General features: G+C 44.5%; 1 protein-coding gene across 1 annotated transcript in view; it reads left to right on the forward strand.

The window, feature by feature from the left end:
* Positions 1–17,377, forward strand: part of LOC122944674 (dipeptidyl peptidase 4-like) — a 113,913-nt gene that overhangs the window by 44,779 nt on the left and 51,757 nt on the right. Inside the window, 5 exon segments of the mRNA XM_044303210.1 lie at positions 616–711; positions 6,154–6,248; positions 6,338–6,412; positions 8,116–8,168; positions 10,320–10,392. Of these exon segments, the coding sequence (XP_044159145.1) occupies positions 616–711; positions 6,154–6,248; positions 6,338–6,412; positions 8,116–8,168; positions 10,320–10,392 (392 nt within the window).

Consider the following 17,377-nt stretch of genomic DNA (forward strand, 5'->3'; position numbering starts at 1 on the left):
TTCTCCAGTCTCAGGAAACTTCTAGCAGCGTGAAAAATGTAGCAACAGTGACCCACATCTGTATTGCGCACGCGTTACGCGCATATTACATTGCCGATTTTTGCATTCAAGAAAATAATGGCGGATTCTCGAATTCACAAATTTATGATGAATATTCGCCCAAATATTCGCAAAATATCGCGATTAGAATATTGCCCCTGCCGCTTATCACTAGCCATTATAAATAATTCCCAGAGAAACCTTTCAATGTCCCTACATATAGCAACGATAAATATGTATATATATATTTTTTATTTATTTAGATTTTTTTAACAAAATCCTAAATAACTGTTTCTTCTCAACCTGAAATGCCTTCCACCCCTATAGTTGATGTACAGATAGTTTGTCACCAGATGGCATTGTGTTCTGTCAATATAATGCCCTCTAGTGTCAGCAATAGGAAAAACAATGTTACAATGCCATATTAAAAATCTTGCAGTAATGCTCTAAAGATAGTTTACTCTGACTGTTGAAAATTTATTTTTACTGACTTATTACTATTCATATGTTAAATAATTGATAATTGTTTGTCCAGTAAATGATTGAGAAAATAAAGATTTTCTGTCCTGTCTCCAGATGAGGGAGAGTCAGACAGTCGGCCGACGTACACATTGAATGACTATTTTGGTGATCGGTTAAGGTATAAATCCTATGGACTGCAGTGGATTTCAGGTAAACATCTCACCGTACCATTGTGCGATTTATAAGCTGCATTTTTCTCCATACTGTGATCTTTTTTCCTATACTGTTGCTAAATAAAGAGTAACACCCCCACCCCTGCCGGAAACTCATAATCTATTGTATGCGTTTTCCATCTGAAGTATCATACCTGAATAGAAGTGACAGCAGTATTTCTAGCAATTGTGTTAAAGAGGACCTGACATCTCTCCTTACATGTCTATTTTAGTGAATACTTGTATTCTCCATAATATAACTATTCTGGTTCAACATTCATATAAATCTCTATTCCTCTGTTATTCCAACTAGATGTTCGTGACTAAATTGCCAACTAGACGTTGGAGGTGGCAACACTGCTTGGGCGGTGTCAGACAGTACATAGGGCACACCCCAACTAGTAAGGGCTCATGCACACGAACATATTTCTTTTCTGTGTCTGTTCCGTTTTTTTTTTCCCTGCCCGTATGCCGAACCATTCACTTCAATGGGTCAGCAAAAAAATGGAGATTACTCAGTGTGTATCCCGGCTCCGTATGTCTTTGTGGCTGTTCCGCAAAAAAAGATATAACATGTTTTATTCTTGTCTGTTTTGCGTACAAGGATAGGCATTGTTACAATGGATCTGCAAAGAAAATGCTGGATCTGCAAAGGAAATGCGGATGTCACACGGACGTAATCCGTATTTTTTCCACAAAATACATGCAGTCATGTGCATGAGCCCTAATGCCCAGTTGGAAATTAATTTATAAACTTCTAGTAAGAATAATAGAAGAATGACAACATACCGTTTTAAGAAAAAATGTTCAAGAATCTACATTTTATGTGGAATAATACAGGATTATTTACTAAAACAGACATGTCAGCAGTGGTGACACGGCCCTCTTTAAAATCTCTGCATGCTGTTAAAATAATGTGATGTTCGATCGTGAATCATTACATAGCATGGAGGAAAAAATTAAGTTACTATATTTCAACTGGGGCACAGATTGCCTTGTATCAGCTATGGAGAAGAGACTTGTTAGCCTCCGTTCCTTTGATACCTATATGCTTCATGTGCCCCTTTAGCTACACCCATGGGTGGGGGATTTACTGAACTCTCAGGTTCTCCAGTTCCATAAAACCTACATTATGTCTTCTGCCAATGCCACTGTCACGGCTGAGGATGGGTAAAACCCTCAGCCGTGCGGTGCCAGGTGATGGTAAGGTTGCTACTTGGCCAGAACCACAGAATTAGGGAGCAGGTCACCTCCTAGCGCTTCCCTAATCTGACCCTGACTCCTAGCTGCATGAGCCGCCCTTAAAGGTAGGAGGGCCCATGCTCAGGAACCTCGGATCCCTACTGACCCTCCGTCGTTCCCTGAACTAGGAGCTGGGTAGACAGCCCGTTCCTCCTGGACACGGAGAAACAGGAGTCAGGGTCAGATTAGGGAAGCGCTAGGAGGTGACCTGCTCCCTAATTCTGTGGTTCTGGCCAAGTAGCAACCTTACCATCACCTGGCACCGCACGGCTGAGGGTTTTCCCCATCCTCAGCTGTGACAGTATGACCAGAAGGGTGGCCCCCACTGGCAAATGGTGATTACCCAGGAGGATGTCTCCAGCACTGCATGGCTGAAGAACCCCCTCTGACTACTGCTCTAAGCAGAGGCTTTATAGCCCAAAGTAGCCACACCCATACTCAGACACACCCAGTGTTCACACAGAAAGAAGGGAGTTAACCCTTCCTACACCAGGCAGGGTAGTGAAGCCACACAAAGGGAAAAGCACACAAACACACTCACCTGTTACCGCCGGCAACGGCATGCGTGGCAACCATGTCCTGAAGAACAGCCAGCAGGCCGAGACACTGCCACCACATGCACACAACACCAGACGTTGCCGCGGACAACCGCAAGTGAAGGGAGCTGTCTTAGTGCATACAAACATTACCTCGTGCACAACAAACAGACAAAGTGCATACATACACACACACACACACACAACAGGTGAAACCGCATGCACTTGACAGTAAGCTGCCTAGCAACAGCTCAGACTGCTATACTGCCAAGTACCCAATCAAGTTGCCAGCGGCAACCACACGTGAGGCAACCTACAAGCAGCCCTCACCATGTGGTTGACAATAGAACCGAACCTCAGGCAACCGCATGCGGATCCAGAGTGACGACCAAGACCATGGGTCGTGACAGCCACTTTGGATGTGCACAATTCTACCATGATCTGCCGGGTTCCATGAACAAGCCAACTTTCATTATAAATCACTAATTTAAGAGGTCTATTCTCTGTAGATAGCTGTTGGCCAAACTGCTGTTACTCCTGACTTCCACATACACAGGCACCCTCAGATGATCATGCAGATGTTTTTTGTTTTTAATTGAAGAGGGAATATAAGCCGGTGCCAGACTCATTTGGGAACTGAGCATGTTAAAATCCAGCATGTCAATCCTGCATCCATTCACTGGGTAAGGCCCCCTGCACACGAACGTGTGCGCCCCCGTGGTCGTGCCGCGGCCTGCAAAATGCAGGCCGCAATGCACGAACACAGTCCGTTGGGCAGCCGCAGCGGATCGTGGACCCATTCACTTGAATGGGTCTGCGATCCGGCCGTTCCGCAAAAAGATAGGACATGTTCTATCTTTTTGCGGAACGGAAGTACGGGACGAAACCCCACGGAAGCACTCTGTAGTGCTTCCGTAGTGTTCCGTTCCGTGCTTCCGTTCCGCACCATTTCGCATTTCCAGGTTTGCGGACCCATTCAAGATGCAGAATCCCCAGGGAGGCGGCACCACGTGTATTGCGGATCTGCAAATGCGGTCCGCAATACGCAATGGGAAGCACACGTTCGTGTGCAGGGGGCACCCCCCCCACACACACACACACACACACACATGAGATAGTTGACCCAACTTTCCTCTATTGTGTAGGGGCAGCTTTAGTTGTTTATTCTGCACAATAAATAAATATATAACTAAATAAATATGTAAATAAATAAATAAGTCAGTTAAGGGTTGAATAAACCACTTAAAGGGAACCTGGAATTTGGCAATAGAGCTGAGGACATGGGCTGCTAGATCGCCGCTAGAACGTCCGCAATACCCAGTCCCCATAGCTCTGTGTGCTTTTATTGTGTAAAAAAAACGATTTGATATGCCTATTAACCTGAGATGAGTCCTGTCCCTGAGAGGAGTCCAGCGGAAAGGAGCCCAGCACCGCCCCGCATCCTCCGAATCTCCTCCTTGCTCCCTGACGTCACAAAGCTAGAGCGCCGTAATCTTGCGATGCGCAAGCTAGCTCATGCGCAATGTTGGCATAGTGTTCCTTCCCTGTGCTGGCATCAGCCTCAGGCCTCCTGCACACGACCGTTGTGTGCATCCGTGGCCGTTGTGCCGTTTTCCGTTTTTTTTCGCGGACCCATTGACTTTCAATGGGTCCGTGGAAAAATCGGAAAATGCACCGTTTTGCAGCCGAGGCCGTGATCCGTGTATCCTGTCCGTCAAAAAAATATGACCTGTCCTATTTTTTTGACGGACAACGGTTCACGGACCCATTCAAGTCAATGGGTCCGTGAAAGAACACGGATGCACACAAGATTGGCATCCGTGTCCGTGATCCGTGGCCGTAGGTTGCTTTCATACAGACGGATCCGAAGATCCGTCTGCATAAAAGCTTTTTCTGATCTAAGTTTTCACTTCGTGAAAACTCATTTCCGACAGTATATTCTAACACAGAAGCGTTCCCATGGTGATGGGGACGCTTCTAGTTAGAATACACTGCAAACTTTGTACAAGACTGCCCCCTGCTGCCTGGCAGCACCCGATCTCTTACAGGGGGATATGATAGCACAATTAACCCCTTCAGGTGCGGCACCTAAAGGGGTTAATTGTACTATCATATTCCCCTGTAAGAGATCAGGGCAGACCCCCCCCCCTCCCCAGTTTGAATATCGTTGGTGGCACAGTGTGCGCCCACCATCGCCCCCCCCTCCCTCCCTCTATTGTAATAAATCGTTGGTGGCACAGTGTGCCCCCACCATCGCCCCCCCCTCCCTCTATTGTAATAAATCGTTGGTGGCACAGTGTGCCAACCACCATCGGCCCCCCTCCCTCTATAGCAGTAACAACATTGGTGGCAGTGTGCGGCCTCCCATTCCCCCCCCCCATCATTGGTGGCAGCGGAGTTCCGATCGGAGTCCCAGTTTAATCGCTGGGGCTCCGATCGGTAACCATGGCAACCAGGAAGCTACTGCAGCCCTGGTTGCCATGGTTACTTAGCAATAGTACAACAGTAGAAGATTCATACTTACCTGCTTGCTGCTGCGATGTCTGTGAACGGCCGGGAGCTCCTCCTACTGGTAAGTGACAGTTCTTTAGCAATGCGCCGCACAGACCTGTCACTTACCAGTAGGAGGAGCTCCCGGCCGGACACAGACATCGCAGCAGCAAGCAGGTAAGTATGAATCTTCTACAATTGTACTATTGCTAAGTAACCATGGCAACCAGGGCTGCAGTAGCGTCCTGGTTGCCATGGTTACCGATCGGAGCCCCAGTGATTAAACTGGGACTCCGATCGGAACTCCGCTGCCACCAATGATGGGGGGTGGGGGGGAATGGGAGGCCGCACACTGCCACCAATGTGGTCTGAGGTTCACGAAGTAGCTCATATCCGACAGTATATTCTAACATAGAGGCGTTCCCATGGTGATGGGGACGCTTCAAGTTAAAATATACCATCGGATTGGAGAAAACTCCAATCCGATGGTATAAAAGAACTCATGACTTTACATTGAAAGTCAATGGGGACGGATCCGTTTGAAATGGCACCATATTGTGTCAACATCAAACGGATCCGTCCCCATTGACTTGCATTGTAATTTAGGACGGATCCGTTTGGCTCCGCACGGCCAGGCGGACACCAAAACGACTTTTTTTTCATGTCCGTGGATCCTCCAAAAATCAAGGAAGACCCACGGACGAAAAAACGGTCACGGATCACGGACCCACGGACCCCGTTTTTGCGGACCGTGAAAAAAAACTGTCGTGTGCAGGAGGCCTCAGGGAACGAACTGTGCATGCGCTAGCTTACACATCGCGAGATTACAGAGCTTTAGCTTTGTGACGTGGCGGAGCAAGGAGGAGATTCTGAAGATGCGGGGCGGCGCTGGACTCATCTCAGGTTAATTGGCATATCTATCAAATCGGTTTTTTTACACAATAAAAGCACACAGAGCTATGGGGACTGGATATTGCGGATGTGCTAGCGGCCATCTAGCAGCCCATGTCCTCAGCTCTATTGCCAAATTCCAGGTGACAGGTTCCCTTTACGCATCACTGGCAGAGTACAGACATTGTAGCACATGGGATTACGTTGCACTTTCATCTACCTTGTGTAAAAGCTCAGTTGCTCCGATCATACAAAGCGATTTAGCCTCTGTTGTTTTGCAGATTTTGAATATCTCCGTCGGACGCCAGACTATAATGTGGTTGTGTATAACGTGGAGACGGAACAGACAACAATACTCCTGTCAAACACCACAATAGTAAGTCACGACTGTAATCTGTCACGTGTGAATAAAACTTTCCATGTGTGTGTCTTACTATTCTTACTATTCTTTGGATGTATCCCCAGGATAGAAACAATGAATCATTCTACGAGCTGTCACCGGATAGGAAATATGCGCTGGTGCAGTACAACTATGAGAAGGTGACATCATTCCCTTTGCATTTCTCTACACCAATGTTATCGTAGAATTCTCCTTCTTTACATGAGATAGTCAACTATATCATTTGGGATTTTTGTTTTTCTCTTCATTAAAGGGGTTTTCTGTGAGTACAATATTGATGGCTTATCCTCCGGATAGGTTATTTATATCTGATCTGTGGGGGTCTGACTCCCTGCACCCCTACTGATCAGCTGTTTGAAGAAATCAAGGTGCTCCGGTCAGCGCCACCTCCTCTTCCTACGCCAATGACGCTCTTCAAACAGCTGACTTGTGGGTATCAGACGCCCACCGATCAGATTTCTTTAACACAGCATGAAATATAGAAAATTCCTAGGGCATTGATCAACGTAACACTGGTCTGACATGGCTGTATTATGGCCTCAACCTTAGCTGGATCCTGAACAGTTCTACTAAGCTCAAAGGGTTCTTCAGCAATCTGGTTTAGTCCAGAGGTTGAGGCATAATATAGACCCCGAAATACAGTCAAATTATGATCCTGTGAAACTGGACTAAGAATTTTTTGGAGTGAAGACAACCATGGCACTTGAAGGAACCACTATGCAGAAGATGCCCTGAATACACAGGCTGTGTGTGGTATTTCAATAGACCTGAGCTGTAAAACCTGTTGTGGTTGTGGTGCTGTTTTCCAAAGATAGCAACCGTGTTTTTCGGATCTTTGAAGAGTCACTGTAGTTTCACACTATTTGAATTAATTTAATAAAGAATGGTGTAAATAGCAAATGTATAAAATTACTTAAAAAAATATGCCTGCATCAAGCCTGAAAAAAAGCTGTAAAGTCATGGCCACTAGGGGTCTCACTGCCACCTATGGTGCAGTCCACTGCCTGTTGTCAGGCAAGATCTATCCCTAGTAACAGAGACACAGAAGATGACAGAAAGGAAGCGGGGTCATGTCAGTTAGCTGAGATCCTGATAAAAGAACTGCTTCTACAAAGCTTCTAAATTGACTGGTGCATTCTGTTTTTATGTAAGTCTGAGCTACCTGTCCTGTGAGCTCTGGAGCTGAAAACTTATATAGTGGGAAGTAATGGAAGTAGGCTCACAGTAATACAGTGCTGGCTGTCAGAGAAAGGAGATGCCCCTGTGCTTCTGAGAGAATTGCATCTAGCTGTGCAGCTGAAGAGGGGACTAATTAGGGCTCATGCACACAGCCATTGGCTGTTTTGTGGTCTGCAAATTGTGGATCTGCAAAACACTGATATAGGCCATGTGCATTCCACATTTTGCGGAACGGAATAGTCTTATCCTTGTCCATAATGTGGACAAGAATAGGATATGTTTGCGGCCCTATTGAAGTGAATGGGTCCGCATCCAACCCACAAAATATGTGGACTGGATGCGGACCAAAAATATGTTTGTGTGCATGAGCCCTTAGGCTTAAAAAGACTGATTAGGGAAGCCCAAAAATGTATTCCTTTGCCGTTATGACTGCACAAAGAAGCACAGCCATTGTACAAACTTTTTTTTGAAAGCGCAGGTATGATTCAATATTAAAGTGTAGCTGCATAAAAGTACAATTTCCATTGTACATGTTCCTTGCACTAATTAGGCTGTAATACAATGGGCATTGTTTGTCATGCACTGAAATATATGTCCCTTGCACTAATTAGGCTGTAATACAATGGGCATTGTTTGTCTTATCAAATATCTTCATGTTTTCCAGGTTTGGAGGCATTCATACAAAGCCTCTTACCGGATCATTGATGTTGAGAAGAAGTAAGTAATTTTATTATACCAGGGTCAAAGGGTCCAGACAACCTCTGAAGGAAAAATATATTTTCTACACTTGGACATCCTTACACATTCTTGAAAACAGAAGTAAAAGAAGTCAACAACTAAATGATGCACCTCAATATAATCGAGATGTTGGCTATATTGTGTCCAGTATGAACCCTCTTGCTTCCAATCTCTTGACATTGTCGTTAAAAACAAAAGGTTATTTGATAAACACTAGCAGCAAATTGTCCTCAAATTGAGAGCAAACCGCATAGGGGAAATTGATGTGTCTGTGAATAGACTTTCTAGTGCTTGATCAAAGGTTCCACCAGAATCCAACTATAAAAAGAATTATGGCAGCAGTAATAAATTAACCAGATCTTTCTCTTCTCATTCACCTTCAAAACATTCAAGCTCAAGTGCTGAGCCTTCTCAAAATCTCAAAGGCTTTGCCTTGAGCTGTGCTATTCATCAACCTAATCTGGAGTACTACCATCATTTTTATTGTTTGCTCTTCAAGAGAGATGTTGTAATTCCTAAAAGTGGATTTAGCAGCCAATTGCCGGGAAGGACAAATTACATGCAGCAATCTCCTTCACTGTATGAGGACATGCATCACTATTGTGATCCCTCGTTCTCATACAGATTCATGGTTTCTGAGCAGAAGATCGCTGTTTAGACCACATGATCTGCTGCCCAGAAACTATGATCGGTGGTGCCTGCATGAACGACAGGATCACTTCATAAACGAGCGTTTCGCTCGTTCATTGGGTAATTGGCGGCACATTCAGACGGGCAGATTGTCGGGAACGACCATTCGTAGGACGATTATTGGCTTGTGTAAATGCAGTTTAACTCTATGATCTCAGCGGTGGCTAGGATATGATTGTGTGAAGACCTTGGTCCACTAGAGAACTAGTATAAAACATTTTGATGGGCCACCTTTCTCTGGCATATGTTATCCAGTAAGGATGTTTAGCCACACTTGTTCAAGGTTAGGGCACTGTGGTGCCACAGAGTTATGGGTAACCAATGAGTAAGAAAGTTGTGAACAACATTGAAATCAACGCAAAATATCCAACCTTTTACGAGAGAGAAACAATGAAGTTCTGGCTTGCCGGTGACCAAGAGTGGTCATGGAGCCCTAGCTTAAATCTAACTTTGAGTTGGAAATACGGGCATACCTGTAGTTTATGCAACTGTACAACACCTGGAGCCACTGCTTTAAGCTTCTATTACTTCTAGAAGATTTCAGGGGAGGCTTACGTTGTAAGATTCCCTAGACCAGTGATGGCAAACCTATGGCACGGGTGCCAGAGGCGGCACTCAGAGCCCTCTCTGTGGGCACCCGCACTCTGGAAAAAGTCTATGGTCTACCAACATGCCTTAGACTTTTCCTGCCATTCATCAGCGCAGGCGCACTATGAACAGCACAGGCAGTGCACTGAATGTAGGCAGGCTATTATAGCTAAATGATAAAGTACATAGAGGATACACTATACTGGACTGTAGTATTCAGGGTAAATTGCCGTGCTGCCACTTTGCTATAAATAAGTAGGTTTTGGGTTGCAGTTTGGGCACTCGGCCTCTAAAAGGTTCGCCATCACTGCCCTAGACTATAACTTCATACATGGCAAAAGCCTTAGTTTTGCATGCAATGCTGCAAACTGGACTGGAAAGGGGTGGGATTTATGCAAATTTATCCCAAAAGTGGCAGTTTTAGAGGTGTTACCTAAAAAAAAATTGTAGTTCACTAGTGCAACATATATATATATATATATATATATATATATATATATAGCAAATATCAGAAACCAAAGAAACTTCTTCAAGCTTGTCAGGTAATAGATCATGTATGTTTATAGTATGTGCACAAGTTAATGATGAGAAGTCTGTCTATTTCCTTCATTTTTACAATCATTTACAATAAAATTTAGAGTTGTAAAGCATTTCAGCCTCTCTAATGAGTCGTCATAAAGACACAAACAAGTGGCCATAAAGTGCTAATTGTGCTGATTGCCTGTATGACATCTCATCGGATCCATTACCTCTGTGGATCTGGTTTATGATAGTATATTCTATGTTCAGTAGTTTCCATCACTGTGTTACTTTATCACCCACCACGTGTGTTTTTTTTTTTTTTTACCTCAGGCAGTATGTAACTGCACATGAACTACCTCACAGTATTCAGTATATTACGTGGGCTCCTGAGGGTCATAAACTGGTAAGTCCGTTTCTCTGCCTACACACACAATCACATTTTAATCCCTTGACGTGACAAGCCTGTTTTGGGCCTTACTGACCAAGCTTTTTTTTTTTTCTTTTTTTCATTGTCACCTTCCAAAAGCTATAACATATTTATTTTTCCATCTATGTAGCTGTATGAGGTTGTTTTGTTGTGGGACAAGCTGTAGTTTTTAATGGTGCCATTTTGGTACACAGATAACTTACTGATTAACTTTTATTAGCGTACATTTTTTGGAATAAATAGCACAATAACTTAATTCTCTGGGTCAGTACAATTATAGCATGATATTAGATGGTCGACTCGGCACTCCACCAATTCTAAGTCCCCAGTGCTCAGTGATGGGATGATAACACACAAATCACAGCACTCGGATATTGAATGCAAATTAGTTAGAATTTTTTTTTTACATCCGAAATGTTTTCACTTGAATTGGCCAACTTTTCGGTCCATCCCGGACCTTGTTCACGGCCTAAAGATAAGTAAAATCATGGAGTCAGGTGGCATTCTATATCCGAGTGCCGTGATTTTTGTGTAGTACATCTACAGCTACACCAAATACATATTTTTTTTTTTTACATTTTACTACTTTTGAGCAATAAAAAACCTTTTTAAAAAAAGAAAATCTTTTTGCATCACCGCATCCCAAGACCCATAACTTTTTATTTTTATTTTTGCGGAGCTGTGTGAGGGCTTGATTTTTGTGTGACAACGTTTAGTTTTCATTGGTATCATTTTGGGGTACATAACAATTTTTAATTGCTTTTTATCACAATTTTTGATTGGGACTAAGCAAAAAGCAGCAATTCTGGCATTTTTTTGTTGCTTTTTTTTACAGTGTTGGATAATTTACATGATTTTTGTGTAGCGTGGGTTTTTATGGATGTGGTGATACCAAACATGTGGGGAGATTTTATTTTTGCAATTTTTTCCATTGACAAGTGATTTTTCAATGGAAAAAAGCGTTTATTAGAATTCTTTTATTTAATAAATATTTTTATTTATTTTATTTTATTTTGTAACAGGTTCCTATAATGCATTGTATTTTAATGTATTAGTGCTATACTGACGTTGACCAGCGGGCTGCACCAGAGAGGAACAGCCTGCTGGGGAACACTCGAGGCAGGCTTGGGGCCTATACTCGGTACCAGCCTGCATATACACACAATGGCAGCCCGTGATCTCATTTGCGGGGTGCTGATGGGAGACAGAGGATGTCCGCTTTCTATGTAACCACTTATATGAGAAGGCGCCATTGCTCACAGCATGTGAGGGGTTAAACAGTCGAGCCTCTCATTTCGAGACCTGTGTAGCACTTACACTGGGCCACTGTAAAAAGGCAGCGGCCCAAGGCCCCTTAGTGATCGTAATAAAAAGGTATATTAATGGTCACTAAGGGCTTAAGCTAACGACAGAAAACGATTGTGTTATCATTTACAATTTAATAGTTTGGATGGGAATGCTTAAAGGGGTTGTCCACCCCTTTTATATTGATGGTCTATCCACAGGAAAAGCCATCAATATGTGATTTGCAGGAGTCCTACACCCAACACCTCTAGCTGTTTTAGAGTATCTCCAGTGCTGGAACTCGGCAGTGGAACTGCACAGCTCCGTCCATTGTGCAATGGATGGAGCTTGTAAGTGCAGTGCTGCCCACATTTATTTCAATGGGAGCAGAGCTGCAGTAACCAGCTCTGTCCACTACCCAATAGATGGAGCTGTGTGGTTCTGGCACCAGAGCTACTGCAGAACAGCTGATCATCGGTAATACATGGTGTTGGACCTCAGATACTGATGGCCTAGCGCTACAGTGTGCTGCCATATTATGTCTATATATATATATATATATATATATATGTATATATAACCTCTGTATTTCTCTGCATGAGATTAGAGGCATACATTGATACAGTAAGGCCCCAGAACCAATAAAATTCAATACATAATGCATTAGGGGGTGATCGGCTTCAGAGACCCATCCCCTTCATTTGCCCAAAAAGTGTCCATTGAAAACATCTCACTGTTCCCTAAGTTAGTAGCTAAGCATTTCAATTCCAATATTACCTAATCTCTAGTATCTGTGGTGTCAAAAGCAGTTGGCCAAGCCAGACCATACTGAAAGGGCAATTATTTCTTTGCTGGCCCATGTTCGAGTGCTGTACATAAATGACTTTAGGCCACCGTGGTCATGGACCCCGGAACACTATCCTGATGTCCAAATAGTCTATCCTGTCCTGTTCAGTGTAAAATGTACTGCTGCTTTACATGTTGATAACTACAACTAGAGATGAGCGAATTTTTAAAAAATTCGATTCGGCCAGTTGGCCAAATTTTTTGAAAAAATTTGGTTCGATACAAATTTATTTGTGGCAAATCTCGTTAAAAACGGCTATTTCCTGGCTGCAGAGAGCCTTTACAGCGGTGTAGAACACTGTGCCTTGCAGTAACATGTAAAGGGAGTCTGCTGTGGTAGTGAAACAATACTGTGAGTCAGTATGACATGCAGATGACAGACGACACTCTTAGAATCACTGCACACTTCACTTATTTGGGCAGTCATGGGACCAAAACTGACCAGATAACTCAAGTATGAACTCAGCCTTAGGCCTCTTGCACACAACCGTGTGTTGGCCGGACCCGTGCTGCGGACCGCAAATTGCAGTCCGCAATGCACGGGCACAGACCGTGGGGCAGCCGCATGCGGATCGCGGACCCATTTACTTGAATGGCGTCTGCGATTCGTTCGTTCCACAAAAAGATAGAACAAGTTCTATTCTTTTGCGGAATGGAAGCACGGAACGGGAACCCACGGAAGCACTTCGTAGTGCTTCAAATTAATGGGCCCGCATCCGTGATGCGGAACCGCCGTATGTGGCCCGCAATACGGCCACGGGAGCACTAAGGCCGTGTGAAAGATGTTAGCACCAAGAAGAAGCGCACTCCTTTTACATAGTCGGCAGCTGATTCCACATAGATGTCTACAGAACTTGTTCTATTAAACGCTTATACAAACAGAGCCCCGTTGACAGAGAGGAGAGGGTGTCAGCAGTAAGTTTGTGTTGACGTCACTGATTATTTTGCCCTTCTTCTGATCCGTCAGAACAATAACCCCCAAAAAACTGATCCTGTCTGTTGAGCATCCACCTTCAATCAGTCAGCATTTGGTCAGTAACCCATCAGTATTGCTAATGCCCAAAAAACAGGAGTGGATCCAAAACAGAGATGACACGTGAATGGAATATTTGCAAGTCTGTGTTTTGTACCCACTCCTGCTTTTGAGTCCACCACTTGGAAAGGGAGGGACTGCAGCGCCAGAAGCTTGGACAGGAGCATGTTCAACTTCTGCGCCGTTGGATGAGTGCATGCATACTCTTGTCTCTTGGCAATCGCTTCGGTGATCGCTTGCTGACGGAATGAGTGACGAGGAGTAGGAGGACAAGGAGCAGGAGCAACATGACCGGTAGATGATTGGAAGGACAGAGAGCTCCCTTCGGCGGAGGTGGTGGGGCCTTGACTGCCTGAAATCGGCTGCGTGCCACTGGGTGATGCAGTGTTTGCTGCGGCAGGCTGGACCACCACATCGGAGCCACGGTTCTCCCAGGCCGCTTTATGGTGACACTGCATATATTGATGCTGGGCGGTGGTGCCAACATTGGCTCCCTGGCCACGATTTACCTTCTGCCCACAGATTCCACATATGGCCATGTTCACCTCCTCCGGCAGCTTAACAAAAAACTGCCACACCGCCAAGTCGGTTATTTTACCCCCAACACTATGCACTGACTGCCTGCTACCACCGCTGCCTCCGCAAACTAGTGCAACGCTACTTCCCGGGCAAGTAGGCTCCTGTGAAGCGGGTGGTCTATCCCGGGCACATTTGGCTACTGACCTCCCACTGCTGCCACCCTGCTGACTCCCGGTCACGCTTGCGACCTGCTGGCTCTGCCGCTGCCTTATGGGCAAGCTGCCACCCTCTTCTCCCAATGAGGAAGCCCCTTCGTCACCCGGCTCCCAAGTGCGATCAGCTACATCATCATCATCAAGTTCTGTCTGCACGTCACTGATGTCCTTCTCAATGGTCTCTGGGTCAGGACCACTCTGACCACTCACAACACTGGCTCCGACGCCACTCTCCTCATCACTAGTTGCCCGCCTAGTGGAGGAAGTCTCCTTCACATCTTGGCTTGCCAGTAGCTGCTGACTGTCTTCTGGTAGTTCGTCCTCACTGTATAGTGGAGCTGAGCCCACAGCATACAATACTTCTCTGGCTGATTGAACAGAAAAGGACAGAGGCAGGTTGAGGACAAGTGAGGGCACAGGGCCTGCTTCCGGGCCATGCCAACTAAGGGCTGTATCTGACAAACCCATCGACTCTTGGCTGGGGGTGTCTGATGTCACTTGTGATGAAGTTGAAGATCGAGTCAACCATTCAAGAACCGCTGGGTTGCTGGTCAAGACACGACCGCTAGATGACACTGGGAGCTCAGGCCTCTCGCTGCGACTCCTGCTGCCACGGCCCCTTACTCTGCTGCGACCTGTGCCTGCGCCAGAAACATTTACCCTAAGTTCACACCTGAGCGTTTTACAGCGCGTTCAAACGCGCTGTAAAACGCTCAACACATGAAAACCAATGCTTCCCTATGGGAATGGTTCTCACCTGGGCGTTTTACAGCGCGTACGATCGCGCTGTAAAACGCCCGACGCATAATCAAGTTCTTGAGCTTCTTTGGGGCGTTTTGACGCGCGTTTGTGGCCATAGGACACTGTAGTCAATCACACAAACGTGCGTCAAACGCGCGTTTACTATTACAAAAAACGCTTTGAGAAACGCTCAGGTGTGAAAGCAGGGTTAGGCCTCTGCCACTTCCCTGTGCAGGGCCTGGCACTTCTCTGTCTGACATAGTGTTAGATCAAATAAATAAATAAAAAGTAAATTAAAACACCCCAAAAAAGTCTGTAATCTTCTCTCTTCACCACACAAAAGCTAATAAGCCCTTTTTTTCCCCACTAATACATGCCACTAAAAAGGGCTTTAGAGAATATAATGGCACCGCTGAACGGCAAATAGACCCACTTATACACGTCACAGAAGGTTTTAGAACATATAACTGCACCACTGTACAGCAAATATATTTTTGTTTTTCCACTAATACACAACAAAAAGGGCTTTAGAACATATAACTGCACCGCTGAACTGCAATTGTATTTTACTTTTGCCACTAATACACGACTAAAAAGGCTTTAGAGCATATAACTGCCCTTCTAAACTGTAAAAATATATTTTTATTTTGCCACTAATACATGACAAACAGGACTGTAATTTTCACACTTCACCACACAATGGCTAATAAGCCCTTTTTTCCCACTAATACAAGCCAAAAAATGCTTTAGAACATATAACTGCACCGCACAAGGGCAAATAAGACGTAGAGATATTTCCTTGTAATAAACCCTGTTAATGGCTGTATCACACAGCACTTGCACCCCAATAACAAGAATGGTTTGCTTTAATTACAGAGCTGTATAATGGCAATTTAGTTCCGCAGTCAGTGCAGCAAGGTGTAATAGGATTGTTCCTATTACCCAGGCTGTAACCTCCCCTACTGAACCCTGTTCAACATAAATGCTGTGAAATGATTCCTCCCTATCATTTCCCTACACCTTGAATAATCTTTCCCTGCTTTTGTAAATCGTTTTTTTTTAGCACAATGAAGTTTTTTCTAGCACTGTCCCTAGCGCCTGCAGACCTCTGTCCCTGCACTAAGTACACTTGAAAATGGCAGAATCCAAGATGGCTGAGGCTATTTATAGGGCTATGACATCACAGGGCTGGCTGCTAATTGGCTGCATGCAGGGCATTATGGGTGATCCCGCCTTCCCCGAGTTCCTTGCTCCATGTCCTCACACGTGCAGCAGCCATTTTAGGAAAAAATGCGATTCGCTACCACGAAACGTGAGGAAATTCGGATTCGGTGCAAATGGAATAATTCCTGAAATTCGGATCGAATTCCACTTCGTCAGCTTCGATTTGCTCATTTCTAATTACAACCACCACAATTGATGGATATGTATGAAAATCCTTTTGGCTCAGAAAAAAAAAAAAAAACTGTGTTGAGAGACTTCAAATGGTCCTACACTCCTATTTTAAACAGGCCTCCATTCTCATTGGGCCTTGAATATTTTAAGTTCTACATTTCATTTGGTGACAATAAAAGTCCTTGAATTTATTGACAACTAATTACCAAAATGATGTCATTCATAAACATTAAATCTGATTTTGTTGAGATATATTTAAATGATACTTGGCCTTAAAAACATCTCATTGTACTATATAAATATAATGGGACTCAGTATTGCTATTGTAGAAACTGAACAGGATTTAAAGTGGGGCTTAATATTAATGGCCTTTCCTTAGAATAGGCCATCGATGATTGATTTGTGAGTCCAACCTCCATCACCATCGCCCTTTGGCCCACTCATATGAAAAGAATAGTAGGCCGTCAAATTTCAAGTCTTGATAAACCATAGAAGCCAAGATTTATTAACCTTTAATCACTGTCTTAGGCTACTTTCACGCTCACGTTTGGTGCGGATCCATCATGGATCTGCACAGGCGGATCTGCACTGATAATACAACCGTCTGCATCCGTTCCGAACGGATCAGTTTGTATTATCTTTAACATGGCCAAAACTGATCCATCTTGAACACCATTGAAAGTCAATGGGGGCCGGATCCGTTTTGCATTGTGTCAGTGAAAACGGATCCGTCCCCATTGACTTACATTGTGTGTCAGGACGGATTTTGGTGTCCGTGGAGGCGTGTCCGTAGAGGCGTAACGGAGGCAAACTGATGCATTCTGAGCAGATCCTTATCCATTCAGAATGCATTAGGGCAAAACTGATCCGTTTTGGACCGTGTGTGAGAGCCCTGAACGGATCTCACAAACGGAAAGCCAAAACGCCA

This window comes from Bufo gargarizans, chromosome 8 (genome assembly GCF_014858855.1).
Source record: "Bufo gargarizans isolate SCDJY-AF-19 chromosome 8, ASM1485885v1, whole genome shotgun sequence".
NCBI classification, from domain to species: Eukaryota; Metazoa; Chordata; class Amphibia; order Anura; family Bufonidae; genus Bufo; species Bufo gargarizans.